The 25,533-nt window shown below is 39.5% G+C and overlaps 1 protein-coding gene across 14 annotated transcripts in view; it reads right to left on the bottom strand.

The window, feature by feature from the left end:
* Nucleotides 1-25,533, bottom strand: part of CACNA1C (calcium voltage-gated channel subunit alpha1 C) — a 498,932-nt gene that overhangs the window by 188,999 nt on the left and 284,400 nt on the right. For all 14 annotated transcript variants that reach the window (XM_074871704.1, XM_074871694.1, XM_074871692.1 and 11 more), the window contains exons 4-5: nucleotides 20,829-20,968; nucleotides 12,994-13,133 (exon numbers count right to left, since the gene is read on the bottom strand). In XM_074871704.1, coding sequence (XP_074727805.1) covers nucleotides 12,994-13,133; nucleotides 20,829-20,968 — 280 coding nt within the window. The remainder of the gene's footprint in view (nucleotides 1-12,993; nucleotides 13,134-20,828; nucleotides 20,969-25,533) is intronic.

Below are 25,533 nucleotides of genomic sequence, written 5' to 3'. Positions count from 1 at the left end.
TTCTGTCCTACAAATAAGAGTCTTTTAGTTGTCGGAGCTCCTTCTTCTGATGTTTGTTCTTTCTAACTTGTCACTCGTGAACAGGTGAAAGCTAACAAGGTAACAAATGGTAACAGGGATCCTGCAAATGTAAAAAAAGGGCATCTAGGGATGATATTAGTCTTGCAGTACTTGAAGAAAAATATATTGATGACAAAAATTGATCTTGCAGGTTAAATGCTCCAAGCCTATCATAACTGGCATACCTTGAGCTACACTAAGTTTTATCTTCTCATGATAGAAAAAGTGAAACAAAATACTGGATAAATCCTAAAACTTTCTCTTTAGATGACTATCTATGTAGAAGTGCAGAATTGTATATGACAAACACAGGATATATAGCCTTGGAGAAGAAAATTCGCTCCACCTCTTAACTTTGGATAGCTCTTAATGGGCATAGTTGGGACTAAGCTCTGGAGAGGCATAGCATGACATTTTCAAAATTGTTCTCATAGAGGGTTTTCAGGCGTATTTTGAGAACCTAAAAATAGAAAGTTACCTGATCAGGTAATGAAAGAATTTATGTGAACTACACAATATGTTATCACTTCTGTTACTGCGTACATGGGATTTGTTTTCTCTTTTTAAACTACTAAAAATGCTGTTAATAAAATCATGTGGTACAATGTCAAAATCCTTGAAAAGACATGGCCAGACAAATCTGAACAACTTTGCCTCTTAGTTTTAAGAAAAGAGTTTGGATTTAGGGACTTGTCTATTCAGTGGTTAATCAGTCCCCTCTCAAAATACCTAAGTAACTCCAGCTTTTTTCTTTTCCACACTAGTAAGACTTGCTTTTGATTTTTATGAATTTGATTAGACTTAAAACTCTGCTTGCAGGCATCAGATAATAAAACAGCTTTAGGGGAAAAAATGCCTTCTGATATAATAAGCAAAACCTCCTTTAGCTCACTAGGTAGCTCCAGTGTGTTTGGACAGAAAAATTAATGGTTGCAGTTTTCGCAAAGATGTATTTGTCAGATGAAAGAATGGTTCTTTATTGATATTTACTTTCATTGTAACTTTCTTTATGACTTGCGTAATTCAAAAGATTTTCGTACAGACTGTGTATGTATTGCTGGAATACATTGGAACTAAACATTTATTTATTTTGAATTTCCTTTTACATATAATAAGCTGTCAAGACGGAGTCATAAGGCTCTCCTGTTGCAAACTGAACACCTAAATTAAATTCTTTACAGATACAGAAATCTACAAATATAAATCTGAGTGGAATTTGGCCCCCTCCAAAGTAAAGATTTTGAGTGAAATAACAATCTCCACACTGGAATGTAAAAAGTTGTTTATACTAAACAACAGAACTGTTATATTTAAAACAGGCCTTTGTAAAGCTTGTGTATATGGATACATGGACACATTGGTTTCATTTTTGACCAAGACATCAAACCTGATCAAAAGGAACTTTATCTTTTGGTAACTTTCAATACATATTAAAAACCAATGCACAGCAACCACCTATGAGAAAACGTCAGCACAGAAATGTGCTGAACAACAAAGATCAACAGTTATTGCAGAAAAAAAAAAAATCACTAAATCCAACAGCCAATGCAAAACAAGACAGAAATGTCAGCCACGTTGCTAGTTTAATGTGTTAACAATAATATAAAAGAAAACAAACCAACAGATTATACTTCTAAGATATACAGCATTTGATATGTTCCAGTTCTCACACCAGGTATGTACTACTGTCTTCAAAAAGGGGAGCCCTCTGCAAGAATGGTATCTGATTGAAAGATGAGACACTTGAAAATTTAAAGAGGATGTTTTGTAATTTGATAATGAAATTGAATTTCTATAGATCTTTTCACTCCTAAAGAAAACAAAATTTAGTAACCCTTATGAAAATGTGACCAAAATAGCATTTTTATAATTTCTTCTATTTCTTTTATTCCATGAGCTACTTTCTGTCAAAAATGCCTCTGATGTAAAAATATTCAGCACCTTTAGCATTACTGAAGTTGAAACAAAGATTCTTTGTAGAGGGCTAGCAGACGTTTTCTGAATTGTGATAGACGTGGCAGGTCAAACCAGGAGAAGATAATCTAAAACTGAAAAAATAAGAGGCATAGCTATTCAGACAACTCAAAAAAAATAGTTGCAACAAAGGGCAAAACACATACGGGATAGGTTATTGTTGCATGTGTTAAACAGGAATTGGATTTGCTTCTGGGAAAAAGGGAGGTTAAGAAAGATGTCTGATCTCCTTCCCTTTCCTGGCAGAAAGAAAACTTTGATAAAATGTTAAGAGATTGGGCACATTAGGTGGGCTGCAGTTTGCCTTTGGTCAATACTTCCCCATGATCAGAACAACAAATTATTGGTTCCATCAGTGAACATCTTAAGCATAGAAAAGTTTATTAGGGGTACGTATCAGCCAGTATTTCCGTGTTCTCAACTAGCACAGTAATATCAAGCAGACATACCTCAGACAGCAGTTGCTGATTTTGGGGAAACTAGATAAAAGAGAAAAGGGAAGGCCTCCAATAGATTTGTGTAGCCACTGACATTTTAAAATATATTTCCTCAGATTTTCCTCCACTCAGTTCAGTTTACTTTGTTTTTTTTTCCTCCTATAGCACTTGTACAAGATGCAATATTGCTACAAATTCAGATCACCACTGAAAAAATTTATGTGGAAACTAAACAGGAGACTTAAAATGTATTCACTTGTTGAGAGAACTATCTGACTGGTCCGCTGCTCTGTGCTTTGCTGATATTTTGATAACGTTTTGTGAGAATCACAATGACCACAGGCATCTAAAAATGCTTTTTGAAGGCTGGGACAAACAGAATTAATTCAAATGATGCCACAGTCACAGAGCATCCAGGTACCACCTTGTGTCCTGAGCAAAACCCTCTTCTATGAACTCTTGTGTCCCACTTCTGAGACGAATGCTACCCAGTGTGTGTTTCTGAGAGAGGGTGAGAAAGCTTCAGGCATGTTAAAAAGTCTCAACAGTTCAGTAACAAATTAATAGACATACATTCACTTTAAGAAAATGAACAAAGAACTTCAAATCATTCTGTACAAGATATTAAATTAATATACAAAATTTAGCTTATTAGAATCAAAGCATGAAATTACATTTGATGTAAGCTTGGGATGACATCAGATGCAGTAGAGATGTCATCTGGGAGAGAACGTAAGAAGAAAACAGAGTAGATCATATCTTTACTATTTTGATCTGGAATATCTTCCCTTGCCCTTCATGGAGAGAGCAACAGCCAGCAATTACAAGTGAACAACTGGGAACCTGACACACTCCTGCTGATACCAGTTAGCTGTATCAATACAATCTGTATGTATACATACAATCTGTATGTATACTTCTGCTCCTTTATGGTCCAGACAAAAGCATATCTAAACAACAACGCAAACTATTCTTAGGAGTCAGCAGATGGCATTCTTAGATTTTCAGATGCTTTAGGACAAGCATCTTGATGGGATGGGCTCTCTCTCAGAGCTGTGCCCTACACCCATTCTGAATGAGAACTCGAGGCATTACTTGAAGAGTGAAAAGAAGGTGCTAGAAAAAAAGTCTGATCCATCCAGAGCACTTCTGAAAAACCTCTTACTAAGCCAAGCTGGGATTTTTTGACTATCTCTACGTCTACTCTTTGATGTCAGCGTGGGTTTTAGTTTTCTTCATTTGGAAGGGACTGCCTACACCCTGATGCGGTCCCACATTATGGTATTGGGATTTTTTGTTTTGTTCTGTTGTGGACATGTTGAATAATCATGCCAGCATGCACAGTAATTGGTAGGATAAAGGCTGACACAGTTATTGGGTACATTTGTAATTAGCGCTATTTTTAAAAGAGCTACATCGCCAAGATCAAATAATAAATATTTCCCTGTTTTCATTGGCATTCCTTAAATATAAGACAAATCTTTATTACAACAAGAAGTCTGTGCCTCTGTGAGTAGTCTTGCTTACCAAAACAAACCCCTTTTTGCTACATCAAGTTAACCTCTTCTTCCATAAATGACATCATTCTGCAGGTTGTACCACTCAAGAAAACATGCCTTAGGTCCTGACTGTGTAAGTCCTACTCACAGGAATGATCCTTACTTACGGGAGACGCTACGCTAGAATCAAATTACTCCCTTGAGTAATGGTGACCTAAGTAAATAAAGGACTTGCAAGCATGTGTAGTTTTAAGTTAACCATGAAGAAATAAGCTTAATGAGGATATCTGGTTCAGACTGTTCTCTCCTTTTTTCTCCACTGCCTTCCCATTCGTAATGAAAGCAAAACAAATTGGCCACTTGAGATTAAAAACAGCTAGGCAATGACATGGGAAAGGTGGTGCAACTTGTCCTCATACAGTGCTTTATGTGCTGGAGAGATGGTACAGATGGTTGAGAAGTCTTGTCCAAGAATGAAAGAGAACATAAGAAATCTGCTTGAGAGCACATTTCCTACAGCTTTTAGAGCCCAAGAGAAAAAAAAGGAACTGGACTTGGCAAAAGCTGACATTATTAAATGCAACAACAACAAAGTTTAAGGCAGAATTAAGATTTGGAAGCCAAATTTTGCCCAAATGTACTTGCAGCAATTTCCTGTTGTCAATGACCTTTATCACATAGGTTTGGTGGCAGTAAACTGCCAAGTATGTTGTCTACTCTAGCTTACTCTAACCTTTTGTACCTACACGGAAACCTCTCACACTTTGGAAGCTTTGATCAGGCCACTTCTCCTATCTCCTCACATTGAAGGCAAGCCAGAATTCTCCACTGGTATGCTGTTTATACCATAACCTCATATGCATCAGGAGGGTAAATTTAAGCCCCTATCTCCACCAGTGACAGTGTATAAACACAAACCATGTGCAAAACAGATGACTGTCAACTATACTTTGCCAGAAGCATACACACTTTGAAAAAAAATTGTCTTTCTGACTGCCAGTTACTATTTGCCTAAAATTTAAGACTTAATATGTGCTATTCAACATATAGAAACAGGCAACAGGTCACATTTCTTTGTTATACTCCAAAAATGCATGGTTGTCAAAACAGATGTTGTTCTGGATTTCTTGAATCCTCTGTGTTTATTAGCTCAATTACATTGTTTCCTCAACTATATAAAGTGGTGTTAATTTTCTTGTGCTGTGCAGAAAACAATGAGAAATTACAGTTGAAAATTTTGATTGTGCACTAAAAAAAAAAATAACCCCAAATGCAAGCCAAATAACTGCATTGGGTGTGTTTATTTCAACGGCTGCAAAATGGAATCGTTGCAATAGATTGAGCTGTGTTGTCTCAGTAGCTGGGAAGAACATCGCAAGCCCAAGCAGGACAGCAATCACAGGCCAGACAGTCAGGTGGCGATGATGGAATAAGGTAAATGTCACTGCTGCACACTGAGATACAGAAAGAACTAACAATATGTAGCATTGCTCTAGGTCCTATCCTCACCCTCCTGTAAAGTGGCTTGACACACCGAAGTTGACATGATGCTACAAAAGAGAATAGTGAATTTCCCCTGGGAGAGGGAATTTGAGGGTAGTTAAAAATCACCATTTCATTCTCCCTGCTTTTTACAGTATAGGCAGAATATAAGGTTTCAGGAGCACTGTGCCTGCAGCAGGAACGGGGCTCTCTGCATGGTGCTTGGTCCTTATTTACTGGCCTAGCCTTCTCCACGCACAAGGTAGAGTGGCTTCAACTACACCTGAGTTCAATTTGGCCTCTAGACAAATTCAGCTTTACAAGGATTACACAGGAGAGAAAACATTATGACTGTTCCCCCCTGGTTAGGTACACTACCTCCAAACTGGGTGCAGTTGAAGACTAAGTCTTCAGTAGAGTACTAGTTTCTAGCTCCCAGCACTAAGATGCCTTCTGATAGGCAACAAGCATCAAAACCACAATTTTTATAAATCATTCAAGAGCAAATTCAGAGTCCTGGAATCTAATATGAGATTTCCTTCATCTTATAGTAGGAGGATTACCATGGTGAGTCTGACATGTCCCTACTATCTTAAACTCTCTAAGTTACTTTATATTTTGCTGTAAAAGTCCCCTCATATTTTCCTTTCAGTGGGGGGTATCTCCGAATTATGAGATCATACAGGCAGAATTCCCCTATCATTTGAAATTATTAGATTAGATCATATTCCTTAAAAAAGGGGAGGAAAAAAAAGAAATATTGCCAGTCTTTGAGTTAAGAACAATCTTCACTGGAAAATGGTAGCATTTGAAAGGCCTTTTCTCTTACTTGTCCCAAAAAACTGACTGTAATTTAGTATGCACAATGTACTTAGGCAGTGTCCCACACAGACAAAAACTCAACAGAAAAAAAAATCACCCCTCAGATTTTCTTGCTTCACTGCAACAATATAGCAAATTAACAACAAACCCAGCTGGATGACTTTGCCAATCCAGCATCTCTCAAATGGTCAAAACTTTCTTCAAGCATTACTCTTCTCATAGAGCCTTCAGGGGCTTTTTCACTTCTCATCTTCACTGCTGTATGTGGTGAATGTGGCATCATATATACACACCTGAATGGCTCACATCTATCAGAACTTTGCAAGTAAAGACAGGATACTTTCCTACTGTGGTGGTTTAGTCCCTGCCGGGGTCTGAGACCACGCGGCCGTTGCCCCTCCCCCACAAAGAGGTTGAAGTACAAAGCCCCAGGGCTGAGATAAGGAGAGGTTTAATACAACAGTGCAACAGCAACACAACAAACAACAACAATAACAGTAATAACAATGAACAGAGCAAGGTATGTACCGATACAGCAGTGAGAGGAACGGCTGCACAAACCCACGCGCTCACCCGCGCTATAGCGCCAGGATGTGACTTCAGCATGGAATATGAATAACCCGGCTAGAGCTTCCCCCCATTGCTGGGGAGACTTAACCCTATCCTAGCTAAACCAGGACACCTACATACTACAAAGTTCAAAGAAACCATCTGATTAATGCCAGAGAGTTCGGGATAAGGATGGAAGTAGTCTGTGGTAATGAAAAAACTCTGCAATGAATATGGGGTAGAGAACATTGCTGAGACTGAGAAAGCACTGTAAGTTTTAACAGAGAAGAGCAGTTCAGAGCAAATGAGGACTAATTGTAATAAGAAAGACCAAAATCTAAAAATGTCTAAAGTTTTCATACACCTTGTCTGAAGGTGCCCAATTTTCACATGAAATCAGAGCAGTTATGGACTTCAACAGCAACATCATTCCAAAAAATTAGTTGCTCTAGTTAGTTATCTCTAGACATTCATGCATGAAAATTCTGGTCTTATTTCATTTTAACTAAAAAAAATATACTCAGACAGTTACACACTGCTGTTTCACTGACAGAAAGACTGTCATGAGGAGGGTCTGGCTTAGGTTCTTCTGCTCATACCTTCTGTTTCCCAGTTATGTGATTGTTGCATCTCCAGCAGACCATGTAAGTACTGGTGCTAGAGACCTACCTATAATGCCTTTGAATAATTCTCTCCTGCTAGGAGATTCTAGTGAAGCTGGAACACATCACGGGCTTAGTTTTTTGTGGTTCTTTTTAAAAAAAGAAGAGAAAAAGATGGCAAGTTTTTGTCCTTGTGGAACAGTCAAGTTTCCTCTCTACCTTTGGCAAGGATATCATGGTCTTCTGCCCACATAAATCTGGGTGTTCAGTGGAGGATCTCATTGAAAATACAATGAGCACAACAACTATTCAAATTATATGGCTTTTGAGTTATCTAGAAGAGTTTATAAATTGAGTTCGGCAAATATCAGATAGGCAATAACTAGTGGCAATAATGCAGTTACATGAAGACAAAGTACAACATAAAGAGGATGAACAGAATGTATGAGGTGGTATAATTGTGCAGCATGAATAAAAGTGATAGAAATGGAATTTAATAAATTAAATGGGCGTGAGTTAGCATGTGTAGGAGTAACTGATTGTCCTTTGCAGCAGTCAGGAGTGCTTTTCTTTTTTAATTGGATCATGCTTCTTCATTGCCAAATTGGATGCTTCTTTTTGCCCTCCTCAGGCACAAAATGTTTAAAACAAGTTTTAAAATATGTAATAATATCAAATGGAGATAGAAGAGTAACCAACAGAAAACTCTTAATACAAAAGGGCTGACTTGATTCTGTCCCTAGAAAGCTTTGCAATGCATTACACTCCTACCAAAGGAGATACTGAGTAACAGTTTCCAAGACACTAAAGTATTTAAGTTACAGTATACATGCTGATTTTGCACTTGTCTACTTATGTCCGTCAAGGGAATAGTTTTTCTTCTCTCTCCTTTCTCAAACCAATATATCGATTTTAATACCACATTAAGATGGGTGCTTTAATGCACATGTGAAGTTTTTTTTTTTTACAAGGAGACTGCTGTGGTATACTAGCAGTATAGTTATTTCAGCAACTGAAATAAAGTATGCACTACAAGAATTATGTTAGTATGACAGTAACAGAATAATTGAACAGTGAAGTCTGGCCTGTGTAGCAATGATATAATGTGCTTATGTCTAATTTTCAAAATGTGAAACCTAAATCAGTCATGGGCTTTTGAAAATATTCACTATTAATTTGCAAGTTAATGCCAGGCTAAACTAGCATTAGACTGGGAGTGGATCATTTTTTCCAGAAGCAGTATGACTTTAAAAAGAGTTATAAATTAAAAAAGAAAAAAAAAGTCATTTACTTAATTATCCCTTTTAAATTTTATTTTGTTCACAAAGCAACTATCAGCACTGGGATGAGAGCTGTGGGAAGTATCTAATTCACCACTCTGCCATGCACCTCACATAGTCACAACAAAAACTGTACTTCTCACTCCAAAAAAAGTTTTCAAGAAAAAAACTAAAACTATTTTTTTTTAAAAAAAGCCCAAATCAATCCCTATTGCACTGCTTGAAAATGTGTAAATACTTAACACCAATTTTTGAAGGTGAAAGGGAATTTTTGAAGGTGAAAGGGAAAGGTGAAGGGAACACAAAGCCATTAAATTCAGTGCCTTTGAAGGCTTCTCCCACAATGCTACAACTGTTTTAGTGGCGGGTAAAAAATGTCTGTCTCATCTTCTAAACAAAATGTCTATCTCCTTCCTTATGACAAGTGGTCTAGTGAATGTCCATACACCACGAAGAATAAAAGTATCATCTGGTCTCTTAAAGATTATAAAATATTTATGTGCCTGTCCTGGTTTAGCCAGGATAGGGTTAAGTTTCCCCAGCAGTGGGGGGGAGCTCTAGCCAGATTATTCAATACCATGCTGACGTCACCTCCTGGCGCCCAAGCGTGGGAGAGTCGGTGAGTGCGTGTGTTATGCCATCTCTCTGCTCTCACTGCTGTATTGGTAGATATATTGCTCTGTTCGCTGTTATTACTGTTACTGTTATTGTTGTTGTTTGTTGTGTTGCTATTGCACTGTTGTATTAAACCTTTCCTTATTTCAGTCTTGGGGCTTTGTATTTCACTCCCTTCGTGGGGGAGGGGCAGCGGCCGCGTGGTCTCAGACCCCGGCAGGGACTAAACCACCACAGTGCTCATAACAGTCATCCACACATAGTCTTCAGGCTTTGTTGAATTCATGATCTCAAACCCTTCTGACTGTAGGAGGCACTAAAATAATTTGGGGCCTGGAACAGTTTGATCTTAACAAAGATTGTCAAAGGTGTCTTTGCTTGTCTGCCTGTGGGTGAACAACTTTGCTTGCAGATGAACCACTTCCTGTGCTGCGCAGTCCCTGAATTCATCACTGAGATACTTTCTGGACAGAGACAGCCAAGTCCCAGGAACTAAGCATGGATGAGACTCAGAGAAAAGGGATTCTCATCTCTGAAGCTAATGTCCTCTATCCATCTATCTTTCAGATACCTGTGTTGACCCAGGTGTCTAGCACTGGTAGCCAATATAAGACATATAGAATTAGAAGTCAATTCTGAAAGTATTAAATTAAACCTTAAACTTTTGCTTCATTATCTCCATCTGCACTTTAGAGGGCAATTCATATGTTTTTCCCCTACTTCTAATCACACTTACGTGGAAACTCTCTATATTCTGAAACAGGTCTTAAAATGATCAAACCTGAACACAAAAGATGTCCCTCTCAAATTGGATTCTTTCCTATGGATTGAGCCAGAGCAAAAAAAAATCCATGAAAAATCTTTTGACTCAGAAAAAATGATTCCATGCTGCAAGCCAATCTCTCCACCTCAGACAACCTATTTCCCAACCCAATCCTGATGAGTTTAAGATTTGCATGCAAAAATTCACCATGTGCTTCATAAATTTGGTTTATAAGAATCATTGTGCTTTACACTTTTTTTTTTCCAAATAGTGGTAGCTAGATCTGGACCTCAAGCCAAGCAGCAGATGTTGGGCTTTCCATGTAGAAGGCAGCTGCCAATGACCTAGAGAACCCCCTCTTACTAACGAGATGCTGCTTCCATATACTTATAGAGTCTGTTAAGTGAGAAGAAGTTGCAGTACATGTTACATTCATGTAATTTTAGGGCAAATCTGCGCGGGTTGTCTCCACACAGGGGAAAAGTCTACTACATTTTGGAAGGGGAGGGAAGCAAAAGGCATTTCTTTATGAATGGTAACACACAGCAAGTGCAATGTCAGTAACTCACCCACTGGTGTTTATGATGTCTCAGGCACAGAACTTGAATGGGACCCAGAGATTTGACTTCTAAACTCTGCACTAACTTATTATGTAATACTGTAATCCTCTAGTGTACTACTTATGGTTGGCTTAGGCAATCTTATCTAAAAGGCCTCATAAGAAAAGTTACGCTCTAATACATATGGATGTGATAACATCTATCTAGGCTAATCAACAGGCATTTGTACAATTAAAAAATACCTAGTGAAGATTGAGGCTGTATTAGCTACAGATCTCAGTAGGCTTTCTAAAAGCCACACCATCCCCAAAGAAGCCTGGTTCAATAAATACATCCCTAGTCAGAACCATAAAGACTAACAGAGGATGCCTGTCAGGTCAAGTTGATGGTTCTCCTGATGGTTCTCTGGGCATTTCATTTAGACAAAATATTTGTTAGCATGCACCAGGCTTCCTGGCTCTGTTCTGGTGCAAATTAAATACTTCTCTTGATGAGAAACCCCACAAATGGACCATTAGACAGTCCATGCTGGGATCAGGATCATATATGCATGTGGATACAAACTGTCAGATTTGGCTTCCTCAGCTTCCTCTAGTCCTGTACGAGCACTATTCAAGAGACTTGAACAGTAGTAACAAAACCCCTTTGTCTTGGGGAACACATGTTCCCCAAAACAGCAAGAGCTATAAGCACAGTTAAGCTCAACCTATGTCAGAACAACTCTCAGAACATGTCCCAGCATAAGCAGCACCTGACTGAGAACACTCCACTCCACATGTTTAAATTTGAGTACCTTCCCCTTACCATACAATGGGCAACTAGAAAGTGCCAGAAGACTTAGATCAGAGAAGAACTAGGAAAGAACTACAAAAACTTAATTTACATCCAGGAATTAAGTGGGTGCCAGTGTAGACTGAAACCCACACACAGAATATGCTTTATGAGACAAATCTGGCCAAAAGCAGAGCTGCATCCTGCATGGACTGAAGGTATTGCATGGGAGACGATAGTCTGCCACTGCAGTAATCCTTAACAGAGGTGGCATGAATAGTGAATGTTAGTTCTGTATCAGATGGGAAGGTCCTTAGTTGCCTAATAGACAGCATTTACTTTTCAATATTTTCTACTCAACCACTGATGCCCAAAGTAACCCCAAGTTGGGCACAAGCTGAGGCCTTGCAGACAGGTTACCAAGCATGGCTTTTTGTGAAAACAAATAGTAGTGCTGTCAATTGCCCCAGTAAGTTTTGCTTTTATCAGTGCTTCAGCTCCTCCCACATGTTCTCACCTTTCATTTAAAAAGTTTCAACCCTTTATGATTGTGGAGCCTGCAAACATGGCTCTAATATAACCTAGAGGATCAGAAAACAAGCCAAAGAAAAATAATGTCACGCTTTTTTTTTTCCCTAATAAATAAATCATGATGTTTAAGCTGATCTCACAGAGTTTATGGTAACTTAAGGTTTTGAATGACTAAGGTTAGAAGTACTTCCAGAGACCAAACTAGCAAGCTCCCCAAATAAAAATAAACAAAGTTCTCTCCACAGCTATTCTGAAGAAGATTAACTCCTTTCCTGCTAACTATATCTCTCATTGTTATAAACATGGAAAGCAATGACAGCTTTCAATTAACCCTCTCTCCAAAAGGCCAATAGGTCTCATCTATAATAAACTCTCAAGCCAAATTATACAATCCTCCCACTCTGTGATGTCCATATTTCACCTCCACAATAGAATTACCAGAGTTCTACTTACTGATACCTTCATTGTAAATAAGAAAATGTATGTTAGACTATCAAAAGCTGCTTGAGGACTTTCTCAGAGGCATTACAAATAATTTAAACAAATAAGACTAACAGAGAACATGACTGTATCATTGCCCTATGTCCTGTTGGTTCTAAATTTTTCCCAGTGCTGTTGATCAGAACATCACGTGCAAAGATGAAAATGCAATTTTAACGAAAAAGCTCCTCTCTCTCCAAAATCAACACAAATGACCATACAGCATTTCTATCAAGGTTGAGTAGCTATAATACCAAAAATGCACTGTGACTTCACAATTAGTTTTTGCCTGAAATCATGAAAATCTTGGATCTCCCACTTTCATTGTTTACAAATGTTGCACAATCAGACTGACATACCATGAAACTTCCATTCCCCCTCAGCTCTGGTTTGGTTGTCCTTTGATTAATATAACATTTATCATGAATACATTAATTTTAAAAAAGGCCTCCCACACATACCAAGAATAATTTGCATCATGCTCCATCTTCAAAATTGTTACACAAATTACTCCTGCCCCATGTCACACCACAGACATACATAAAAGAAAAACAATGACGTTACTTACTAGGAACTCCAGACACCAGCCGTAACGGACGTAATACTCGGAAAGCCCTCAGTGCTTTAACATCGAATCCGGCACCTTTTCCTCCTATTGAATTCCCCCCATCTGCTTTGGTTGCTTGTTCTAAAATTGCACTAAAAAGCCTGCAAAAAGAAAGAGGAAACAATCTGTAGGCAGACAGCAAGGCTTGGGCTAAACAGGAACAGAGATCATCATCATCATATCACCCAAGCTATCTCACAAACCTGTGAAGAGTATCACACATCTCAGTCGACATTCACATATGGTGGAGAGACAGACTCTTCCCATATGCAATAGCCTAATGGTGATGTCTATACCATTTGCAAAACACTTGTTTCTGGAGCAGACATAAACACGACATGCTCCTGCTTCAGCCTAATGGCTCCTTGCAGCTAGCTATAGACTACCCCAGTGACCAGCCTGCCTGGTGGCATGTGGAGGTGTGCTCCTTGCCCTATGTGCTGGGGCATGCTGGGTGCTTCAAAATGGCCATTCTGGCAATTCTTCATGCTGAATTTAAAGGGTCACCACCAGCAGAGAATGTGGGCCAGGTTCTGAAGGCAATCTCCAGGCTGTCCTTACCAGACAGTCTGGACATACTCCGTGGGAGTTGAGCAGAAGGGCAAGAAAGCACAAATCTTAGGTTTTGCCCTTTCTGCTGCCAATACTTTGCTGTCCTTATTAACCAACAATCCACTTTGGGGAAAAAAAAAATCATCATCCATAAGGAATCCAATCATTAATTATTTGTCACCCATTTTACAAGACATTAAGATTCACCAAGGTCACTGCAGGTAAAACTTGGTATAAAACACAGGGATCCGTCAGGGTGCAAATTTTTAGATAAGGGAGTATGCTCAGATTATGTGTTTGTGTATCTATTTGTAAATCTCCTGATGCATTGGCTAGGGAAAGCTCAAAACTGTAGGAGTCTTATTATTAGAATGTTTTATTACACCAGTCTTAATGTTTTATCTTGCCTAGTAGGAGTAGCTGCTTTAAGAAGAAGATATCTCATTCAGTGCATTTGAAAAGGCAGAGCCAGGCAGAAAAGACAATGTTCCTCTGTGAAAGAGCTGAAGGCTCACCCTATGTGCTAATAAGAACTTGATTTAATAAATTAGCTTTCAGGAAGCAGCTTCCATTTTTCTGGTAAGACATTAGTACCTTTGGGGGAGGATGGATTCCTCATGAATTTGCTAATGACATTGCTTTCAGCCTTGAAGTCATCAGCTTGAACCCAGCCAAATTCAGTAGAGGTTAAAAGTGGTTCCAGTCTAAATGGATGTTTGGCACTCTGTAGAAAAAACTAGCCTGTTGGCAGAGACCCCTTGGCCTGTAGCATGTCATGGAGGTACCAAAGGTAACTTTAAAGAAGCTGCCTGGGATGCCAGAAACAACCTAGATGGAGTGGCCTGGATTGAGCACTGGCTGATTTCTCTCTCCAAATTTGCAGTATGCAGTGCCTCTGTCAAGATCTCATCTATACACCCTGACTGGCATATTCCACAGAGAGCCCCCAAACTGCATATCAAGCAGAGACTGAGCTGCCTGATTGCTTTACAAGGAGCTCCAATCCCTTCAGTCTGCTGTTAAAACTTACAGATAGGGCCACAAACATACGGAGCTTGCCCTGGATAGAAAAAAGAGGATTCATTTAACTAAGCATCTAAACTAACACATTTCCCCAGCACTAAATCCACACAAAAATGTGGATTAGAGGAGTGAAAATGCAAAGTTAGTTTCTTAAGCAGTTTTTAAAAAAATGTCATATAAAGAGTCTTATAAAACTTGTCAGCTGTGACTGAGGAACTCCTAACTGGATCTATTCAAAGCCTCAACTTCAAGCAATGCAGAAAGATTTAACAACTAGGTAACAAGCGTGGGAAAAACTGTGTGGGGAGGTTGGATGCTGAGTTTGTAGGTGTTGCAGACTAAGAAGCAGGATGCAAAGAAGACAAAAACAGAGCCTATGAGAAATACTGCATTGACTACAGATATCACGGAGAGAGATAAACAAGGGCTGATGCAAAGAACATGAATTATTGGAATGCATGTATTTCTTGAGCTGTGTACACAAATTATACAGCTGCAATTTTCTGCTGGTCTTCATAATAGAAACACTGCAGGTCAAATTTGGCCTAATATATTTTCAGTAAGTTAGTGATTAAGCTCTAGAAATGTGCTCTATTTCTTATTCAAATGTTTCTATCTTCTTAGTCAACAGAATTCCCATACTAGATGATGACTGACACACCTATACAACAGTTCCTGTCTACTGGGATCCTCTGGAGGAAAAAGAATTCACTGCAGAAGGTTTCTTATGCTGTTTTTCATCTCTCTTGCAATGCTGAAGTCAAGAAATCTCAAGGAACTCTGAGTCAGCAACTGTGCAAAACTGAGGGTCTGTTCTCCTGGTCCCCATTATCACTGGCTCCATGTTTTACCAAACAGCAGCTCTTGGCAGCTGGCACCAAGGGCATTTCTCCTGCCACTCATGCAGTGAGAAAATCATGGGTTGCTCTAGAATACTGCATGTTAAGAAAAGCTATTCATGTCCTAAATTCATTCAGGAAGAGCAGAAACACAACCAGTAGGACAGCTCACTCTACTGGAGCTAGAACCTGCCTTCCCAGACTAATGCAGCTCTAACTGCAGGCCAGTTGGCCCTGTTTGTGTGCTCCACCTTTGATGTGCTGTCTTGAGGTACCCACAGTCATCTGCCTACTGTATTTCAGCAATAATTTGCAGTAATTCCTGTTGCTCCTTATTTAATAATCTACATTTAAACTTGAACTGCATTACTTCTGCTAATCCTGCTTTAACGCATTTACTCCATGCTTAATATCTCCCCCTGTACTAATCCTACTTTTTACTAATGCAATACAACTTTTTATTTCTCTTATTTATTTCACTTTCTCTCCCTTTTGTATTAGGGACTAGACTGTGCCAAATCTGGTCTACTGAATCTCTACTCCACTCTTCAAGTTTATAGTACATCTTGCCAATACTACTTCATTGTCCTTATGATCTCCTGTGTTAGGACATGGGCAGACATCTATGACTCAGAGACTACAACTACCACACGTTTCTTTTGGTTGTAACTCATTATGACCCAGAGGGAAGGAAAAAACCCAAAATAATAAAATGTCCTGTTCAGAAATAGCACCAATGATAAAACACAGAAGAAAGGTAAGGGTTCTGACTGTGCCTTTCATTATCCTCTATTAAGAAAAAACCCACATATACAGTTTGTTTTGTTTTGTTTTGTTAGTTTCTATGAGCTCTATAGACTCTTCCTAGTTTTCAGCTAATTGTTTTCCAATCCTAAAAGAGATGGATGGATGTTAAGCTATTCATATAAAACAGGAGGCCACAGTCCCTCTACCCTATATCTACATGGGAAAACGTGCTCTTTGATGAAAACCTGTGCAAAAAGCTTACAGTAGGTATGGTGGAGGGAGGTGCAGTTCTTTCCTTCTCTTCTCAGTAGGTGAGTTAGCTGAAATGCATGTTCCAAGCATGGTGTGAGAACACTGTACTGACAAAGAAATCAAAGTTTGGATAGTATAAAAATGCACGAGGGCTAATCTCTTGTGGTCACGGAAAATTTCACCATTAAAAAAAACCAATACAGAAATCAATCTTATTTCCTTCCAGCTAACTAATTTCTGACACCCTAAATTCATGCTCCATTTTCAGCTGGATGTAGTACTTTCCACTGATGAAGCACAACTAACAGCATCTTGATTTCTGAATTTCATTTGTGACATGACTACACTTAAAGTCATTTGACACACATGAACTATAAAGCAAAAAATAAATTTCTATCCCACACATGCATGTATGGACACACTGCACTTTTTTTTTTTTTACATTTACTTGTAGGTATGAAGCTAGTCGCACTGTTTTCCTTTCTTATAATTTTCTTTTTACCTTTTGATGTATGAAATATCAAAAAGGTTTTCACTTTGCTAGATGACCCCAACAGCAGCGTGATAAGGCTGTAAAACCTGCTCTACAGCTCTTCATCTTTTCCTCTGTGGGGAGGGCACACTGGTTTTTATAGCATAAAAAAAGAACTTGTCAACGGCCTCCAGAATATAAAGAGAAAATAGAGGGCTTGATATTTCTAAGGCCAAATATCAGCAGAAAAACACAGCTGAAAGAATCCTCATAGGTATAAAGAAATAGTAAAGTACAATGACTTTTTTCACAATGTTTTACAGTTCACCTGTGATTTGTGAGTGTGAAAGTGTTTGGGTCTGCCCTTTACAAACTCCCCACAGGCCTTCAGAAAGACATATACTGTGATCACATTTTCCAGTCTGCTCTGAATTTCACATCCTTTCCAAATACCTTCACTGCTTACCTTCCCAAGAAAGACTGCCTTTCAAATTACAACATCTTTTTTCTGGCAGAAGTTATGGGCCCTTGGAGAATGACTGTGCTTGGCAAACAAACCACAGCATTGCCAGGAAAGACAGATATTCTTCTAGCACAACATGGTCAGGTTAGTCTTCTCTCAAGAGAAATTTCCCCAACAGCCTATTATTAAAGGACATCACTGTTATTTCTGAAAGTTTTAATGTTTTCCAAAAGAGGAACAGTAAAACTGAAGGAAGCAGGATACAATTTGACTAATGGTTAATGTTTGTGGGTTGTGCCTCATTAGGCAGCTTAGGGGTGTGATCTCTGCTCTTAACTAATAATGTTTTTATCCACAGTGTCTCTGATTGATACCCCCCCTAGACATTTATCTTCAAAGCAGCATTTAATGGTGCTGCTATAGCAGGGTCATAGGCTATTTAAAGATAAGACAGAATCAAACTTTAAGAGCCTTAGCTGATGAATAAGCAGATTTCCCACACTGCAAGAACGATAAGCTGTTACAAGCCTACAGGTCTAAAGTGCATCCTTTCTCCAGAAAATGTAGCAGTTGTGTTCCATGATCCCCTCTGCTGCTGCTGCATATTCCTGTGGCCTTGTTAGAACCACTGACTCTAAGATCCCTTTGGATACCAGGGGACATATCTTCAGAAGGCAAGGGAAAGTATACAGGCATATTTTTGTAAAGATGTTTTATAAAAACTGAGACTTCCCTCTAGATTTATGCTTGGTCCTACACATGTTTGTTTTCCTCTTCCTCTATTGACTTGTATGTTGTGCTGTATTATCTCTTCAAGATACATGTGGTAAACAGTGTATCCTAGGTGGATTTAGAGACAAACAAAGGATTTAAATCCTGTCTTTTTTTTTTTTTTTTTCGCTTTAACTTCCAACTGTACTTGAAAAAATACTTCCCACCTAGTCTTTCCATTTTTTGTAGTAAGGACAATCATCACTGAAAATGAAGATGATTCCTAAGGCAGAACAAGCATGAATGGCAATTACCGGAGTCATTTTGGGACTTGATGCTTCCAGTATGAATCTCACACTATCCTTTGCCCCACGTATCAAATAAATCCCTCTGCCCAGTGCTAAACGTGTGTCCAAATTACTCAGCTTTCTTCAATAGCTCCATCAATAGGCTGAAAAAGGCATCACAAGGAAATTTTACCAGCACTTGCTTTCTTCCTCCTCTCTTTAAAATTTATTTTAAACCTTTTCCATGGGACTTCCTCCCTGACAAAATATTCAAATATGCTGAAATTTAAACATAATGTCATTGAGGGGTTTCAGACAGCCCCTAGGAAAAGATGACAGGGCAGAACAGGAACAGATGGTATCACCACGTAGATTTTGCAGAGGGGTTGTGGAGAGAAAAAGCAGTGCACTAGCCTAGGCTGTGGTACCGTACGAGTGAGTTTAAACAGATAAACATCAAAGGAACCCATCTGGCCTTGAAGTGGAATCTGTCACTTGAGATTGTTACTATTTAACAGAGACCTTGGGGTCTTGGCCATGTTTATTATACTAGTGTAATCCCTCCCCAGTTACATTTTTTGTTCCCCATCTAGTGACTGAGAACTGCTGGAGGCAAGAACAGACAGAAAAGCTGAGAGCTGCAGCTTCTGTCATTGGCAAGGGAATTAATTTCAGTCTGAATATCATCTTGCTGATTAACTGCCCTAGTAGGAAAACTGAAAAGGACTGTACTTACACTAGATATAATGCTGCCCTGTGATTTTTGGAGCCCTGCTCTTTCACATTCCAATGGAAGAAGTAGTAGTATTGTGTCCTCTCTTTAAAAAAATCTCTTTCTCATAAAAATGAAAAAGGAATAATCACATTCACAGGACTCTTGTTCTCCAATCTTTCTTCAATTTAAGCAGCAATTCCCAAGCAGGTGAGATATCTGAGGACATGCAAAGGCAGAACCAGCTATGGAATCAGTACCCGGGAGGGGTTGGGGATTTTCCAATTTCCAGTTACTAATTTGCTGTGGAATCCTCTGGCTGTGAGTAGGAACGAAGGAGAAAGACAATTACAGCATTGCTGTAAGGAGAAGCATTATGCCCATGTGGAGGCAGAGAGGTCTTGGGACTAAGAATAGGTTCCAGCTTGTCCTCTCTCCCCCTCACTGGGAATTCTCCTTCCACCCACTTTTCCCCATGATATGGGAAGTGGGAGGGATTGGGTAGCACACAGCAGTTTGCTGATGTGGAGCCACCACAAAATGGTCAAGAAGCTAAATGGACTTTGGTTTGGGGCAGAAATTATGAGGGGGTTTTCATGACTGAGAATGTCCCTATGATGTTTTCCCTAGGAGCTGATGCAGGGTTTCCTTGGTAAAGAGGTAAAAAGACTGCAAGGTATAGTGGACAATGAAACTCTTTAACAATGGAGTGGTGGTAGGATGGGACAAATTATTCAGGTGAAGAAATACTTGTTCTCTTTGTCTTCAGGGGTAGTTTATCCTTCACCTCTTCCCTTCAACAACCACAATTCAAACCCCTTGCTTATCTCTTACCCTTAGGTAGAAAAAGCAGAAGGTGTTTTATTTTGCTTTTATTCAAATAAATTAAATGCCAAGCTTGAAAAACACAGAGAGGAATAAGGGGATTAGAAAGGTTGCAGCTCAAAGTGGCAATTTGATCTACAATAGTAAAATTAGTCTTTAAAAAGGTTAAAGCATTAAAAGGGTCTAAATCAAAAGTGTTGAAATCACCAACAGACCAGTGCAATTGAACTGAAGAAATTATTTTTGGTTTTAAGTAGGAAAACCTGGGTTTTAAATTTTTCATCCATCTTTGAGAATGAGAAAAATCAGTAGAAGTTCACAAGACAGCAGAATTTATTTGTCACCCAACTCTAACCTTAATTAACAAATGCCACCTAAACATTCTTTTTAAATATTCATACAGATTCACAAACAAAAGTATTTTCTTCCAGTTAAGCATATTCAGGCATTTGACTTTGTCCAACAGCCTTGCACTGCTTCCTCTTCTCATCCCTGTTCCCAAGGAGTAGTTTAATTTCCATGTCTTGCAAACCATTAAAAGCCTTGGAAAAGGCTAAGCAGAAAGGGATACCAGACAGAAAATGTACATCAACTGATTGTCAATCCTTAATATTTACCTCAAGGTACATCGTTACTACAAACTGAAATTAACACAAATCAAGTTAAAACTGCAGAAGACCAGTGAGTTAATGGTATTTTTAGGTTACACAGTAAAACCTGGTAAAACATGTGGAGTCTGTAGGGCGGCTAACAAAGAAGGAACAAATGGTGGTTGTAGGAGGAACATGATGGACAGCAAACTCTAACATTACCCATACATAAGGTACCAAGCATTCACCCACCCTCATGCTCCCAAAGGTTGCCAGTATCCCCATGTGTGCGGTCCATTCAAAGACAAAATGTCAGTACTCACCCTACTACCACAATTATAAAATCTAGTAAATTCCAGCCATTGCGGAGGTAAGCGTTGGGGTGAAAGAGAAGTCCATATGCTATTACTTTTAAAAATGCTTCCACTGTAAAAATTATGAGAAAGAGATACTCCACTCGTTCCTGGGGAAGATAAGAGAACAAGAGAGACAATGGTTAACATGAGTGACAAACCATGGATAAGGACATTTTTTCCTGTCACCATCCACCCATGCAGCCTCCAATGCACTGACTCGCCACTTGGGTACACCTAATACGCATAGCTTGCCAGAGACCTTTTCTCCTCACACTTGCACAGTCTGCAACCAGTCTGGCAGGACAGTGGCAGTAAATTTTGGTTAGGCTCTGAAATTTGCTGCCTTTGCCTCGGCAGGGACTGACCACTGCACAGACCTGTGCAAAGGAAGAGGGGAGAGGGTCAACAGGCATGTTCTAGCACTCAGCTCTCTACAGAGTACATTGTCAAATATTGTCAGCCATCACAATGAACTGCATCCAGTCCCTTTCTGCCTCTGGAGAGGAAACATTGCTGGATACCATGCTGTGGAGAGAGATGGGGAGAAATAAAGGGGCCCATCCGAGACTGATGCATGTGTCTGACTCTGCCTTCTTTGGGATTCCCTTTTCTGTTGCTGGGGAACAGGTAGGCTGAATATTGGTGATAAATCATTTACAAATCAGGCTGACTAATGCTAGAGGCTTTTAGTCATTCTATCAGAAATGTCTATGTCCCTGTGAAATGCAGGCTGCAGTTAAGCACATCCAAACAAAGTCACTTCCAGTGACAGTACAGTTAGATTCAGGACAAGCAAGCAGGCTTTTAGAGTTAGTACACAGGCTCACCGTCTCTCATCTCTGGGGTTTTTAGCCCCAGTGTGGAATAAGCATAGCAGTATTGCAGAAATGGTAGGGACCTCCACCTAAGTAGGAGGGAAACTGCAGCATTAGGTAATCACTACAAAAGTGCTGCGTGGCAAGCTGAGTGGGAAAGAAGTACATGCAAAGTAGATGACAGCAAAAGAAGACTAGGTCCTTGCAAGGTCGAACTACAAAGTAAGTTATTAAAAGTTCACATTAAAGAAATAAAAAGCTGAGAAAAATATAAATTAAAACAGCCTAGGTATTCTTGGTCATATCTTATTAAGTACCCAGCAATACAATCAGAGAGGTCACTACTTTATTCTTCTTTTCACTCTGAACTGAAATTGCCCTGTTCCTTTGTCCAGCTGAATACATGTATGACACTTTCATATGATACAGCAATACAAAATACGCAGGATTACAAAAAATCACTCCATCATTTGAATCAGCTGCCCTTGTGAATCTCTTCCATTCAGCTACAGGTAATTAACAAGGACTTATGTTGATCAAAAAAGTCAATTTCCAGATCATCTGCATGTTTACATTAACATTTTATTTTACACAACTGAGAAATTCCATCTGACAGTAGCAGACACATGTTTGTGCTTTAAAATATTGCATTTTCCCTCAGACAATGCTTTCACAATGTCTGCAGTATTATTCCCCAGTGTTTAGTACAGGGAATACCTAAAAAAGAAAAAGTATAATTCTGTAGTTATCTGATCCAGTTGTAAAGCTTTTGAACATGCCCACAGCACAGAATTTCTCCCTTGTTGTCCCAGATGGAGACAGGTCAGCACACTAAGGACCTTCCTCCCCTTGAACTTGAAGAAGGAAACAACAGCATACGTTACTAGTGACCACTGTGTCCCCAGCTCCTCAAATAGTGCATTATTTTATTTAGCACAGGAATTGGCACATAAGTGCTAACAACCAGGAGTCCAGCCATGGGTTTAGCCACAAAAAAGAGCTCCATAATGGCTTGCACACTCCTAGAAGGGACCAACCTGGCAGCCCTTCTCCTTCCACTGCTGATGGCAGCTGAACAGGTACTAATTGATGGACAAAATCATAGTTAAACAAACCCAAACATCAAGCTCTATGCACCCATTTGTAAAGTAAGACGAACTGTCACAAAACCTCTTAAAAAAACCCAAAACAAACCACAAAATGATTGTGTGATGGGAAGTCTATGCTGTGCCTTTCTGATTGCCCTGAACCTTTGTGCTGCCACATGCCTCTATCAACATACCACAAGGCCAGACATCACCCTGCACAGACAGTCTGTGGTAGCTCTGCCTGGGAGGCGATGCCCCACCTCTGAAAGGACTAGGTAAAGCCTGTGTAGAGGCTGGAGGAAGATGGAAATGGACCCTGTAGGGGGAAGGACCTCCCCTGAACCAAAGATGGGAGTAGTGAGTGTTGTGCCTGGGATGGACATAGCCTCACTAAAGATGAACGAACACCTTTTAGGATGGAAGCAAAGATTTCTTTTGCTGCAACCCAGCCCAGTGGGTCTCACTCCCTGTTTCAGCCACGGGCTTTCCACAGTTATGGGCAAACTCTCTTTCCCTCCTGCAAAAAGGGCCACAGTAGCTCGAAGACCACTCTCTCTTTCAGACTGTCTTTGAAGTTGCCCTCTGCACTCAATTCATCCGGCATCCCACTCTGTAAACAGAGACATGGGCTCATTGAAGAAATGCTGTAGGCCCTAAAAAACAGCCTTCCCCTAAAACGTCGCTTGGCAGTCACAGCCTAGACTGATATCAAGAGGATGTTGAGGAGCCCACCCTCTCATTTAATAAATCCAGGTCCAATTTGAAGCAAATTGGCAGTACAATTGAAGAGGAAGGCCTAACGCTGATCCCATGCGCAGTGATTTAACAGCAAACACTGTCCTTGACCTCTGCACAACCTAGGACAAATGCTGCTGCCAGCTCTGTCTGGCTTTGTGCTTCTTCTGTGGCTGCAGTGCGGTGCAGGCCTGCCTGGCCAGAAGAGTCTTTCTACCCCATGATTTTCATTGAAATACCTGTACTAATGCAATCAAAAGTCCAAGAACGCAAATATTTGAGAAAATTCTGGAACAACTTTTTTTAAAAAAATATTTTTTTAATACTGTGCAGAGTAGCCAGTATTTCAACAACTAACAGGTTTATACACACTCGCTGGGGGGATGGGGTGAGTGAACAGCTGCATGGTGCTTATTTGCCATTTGGTTGGGTTTAGCAGCCTTATACATTTTTGACTGCAAAGATGCCTATGGGACTACAGACTCCTGTTCTGTTACTGTAATAATGCTGTTTGTTGAACCATGTTATTGAGGTAATAATATGCCAAAACATTACACATACATGCATATATATACACTTAAACTTAGATATATGCATATATACATATACAGCTACAAGCTGTTTGAATAAATTCCTTACAATGCTCTGGCTAACGTGGAAACATCCATAAAAAATGAAATTCTATAGAAGCCTCTGAAATGAACATAAGATACATAATACTGAGCAGAGAAGAGAAATTTTATGATCCTCTGCACTTAAATTAATGATTTCAGGATCTAAAACTGAAGGAAAAGTACTGCCGAGTTTAAACAGTGCAGCTACTCCAAGACCATTTCAGGAAGCTACTCCTGCTTAGACTCAAGAAGAATTTGAAAAGCCTACTAATTAATTTGTGTTCCCTTTTCTCCTTATACTATAAAACTCAAGAGCCTTTATGAACACAGCATAACTCAGTAATGACATAGCATAACTGGGTTCCCAGGAACTTGGGTTGCAGTCCCAGTTCTGATGCCACCTTGCCTGGTGAACTCACAGATGTGACTCAACCAGCCCGTGCCTCGGGTTAGAAATGAGAGGAGGTCCTGTTGCCTTCAGCAGCTGCAAAATGATTAATTTGCCTCTGCTAAATGGGCATTTACACTTCTGGCTACTCATTTGAAGCTCTGCTCTAACAGGTTAGGCAGACTGGGCCCCAGTGTTTCAAGCTCTTAAGGGACCTAACAGTGCAAAGTATCTATAACCTCACTCCTCTGAGAAGCCAATTTGGTGCCATTTTAAAAGAAACCAAGCTAAACAAGTATTGGCATTTCTCTTTGAGAGCTTCCTGCTGACAGGGAGAGAAGAAGATGCCCACCACCTTTGTGGGAGGGAAAGGAGATAGCAACAGCATTGTCCCTTGAAATACAAATCCAAACCACAACATCAAAAGAGAAGGAACTTACTTTGGAACTGTAAGAAAGAGGGAACAGTATTTTTTCATTTTGTCTTAGAAATGGGAACCACGCTGATATAGCTGAGACACATGGAGCATATTGCAGGTTGCAGAATTACAAAGCAGGAGCTTCCTCCTTGGGCAACAGTGGTGAAAATGTTTTGAAAACCAAAGGAAAAAATCAACAATATATGAGTGGAAGAAGAGGAAGGACAAGAGTTTCAGAAAACTGATCCATCTCTGGAGCATACACAGATGTTCTAGGACTGTCTCTACCACTGGTTTTTTTTTGAGTTTGGTTTGGTTTTTATAGATACAGGACATGAGCATCAGCTACCCTAGCTGACAGATTAGCCAGCACTAACATTGCCAAGAAACAAACTGTACATCATCTTACTCTTAACAAAGAAACAAACATTAACTTACTGTTAAGGCTCTAAAACACATTTCCAAAAGAAGAGTAGTGTATTAAATACGAAACTCCTCTAATCCCATGTGCCTTCCAAAGACGTCATGCGTTTGTTTTTGTTTACAATTTTTAAACTGTACCTAATGACATACTGTGTTCATAAAAGGAGAATGAAAACAGGAAATCCAAAGAA

The sequence above is a fragment of the Strix uralensis genome, chromosome 5 (assembly GCF_047716275.1).
Source record: "Strix uralensis isolate ZFMK-TIS-50842 chromosome 5, bStrUra1, whole genome shotgun sequence".
NCBI classification, from domain to species: Eukaryota; Metazoa; Chordata; class Aves; order Strigiformes; family Strigidae; genus Strix; species Strix uralensis.
Note: the sequence above shows the minus strand (reverse complement) of the source record. Positions and strands in the feature narration are given on the sequence as shown.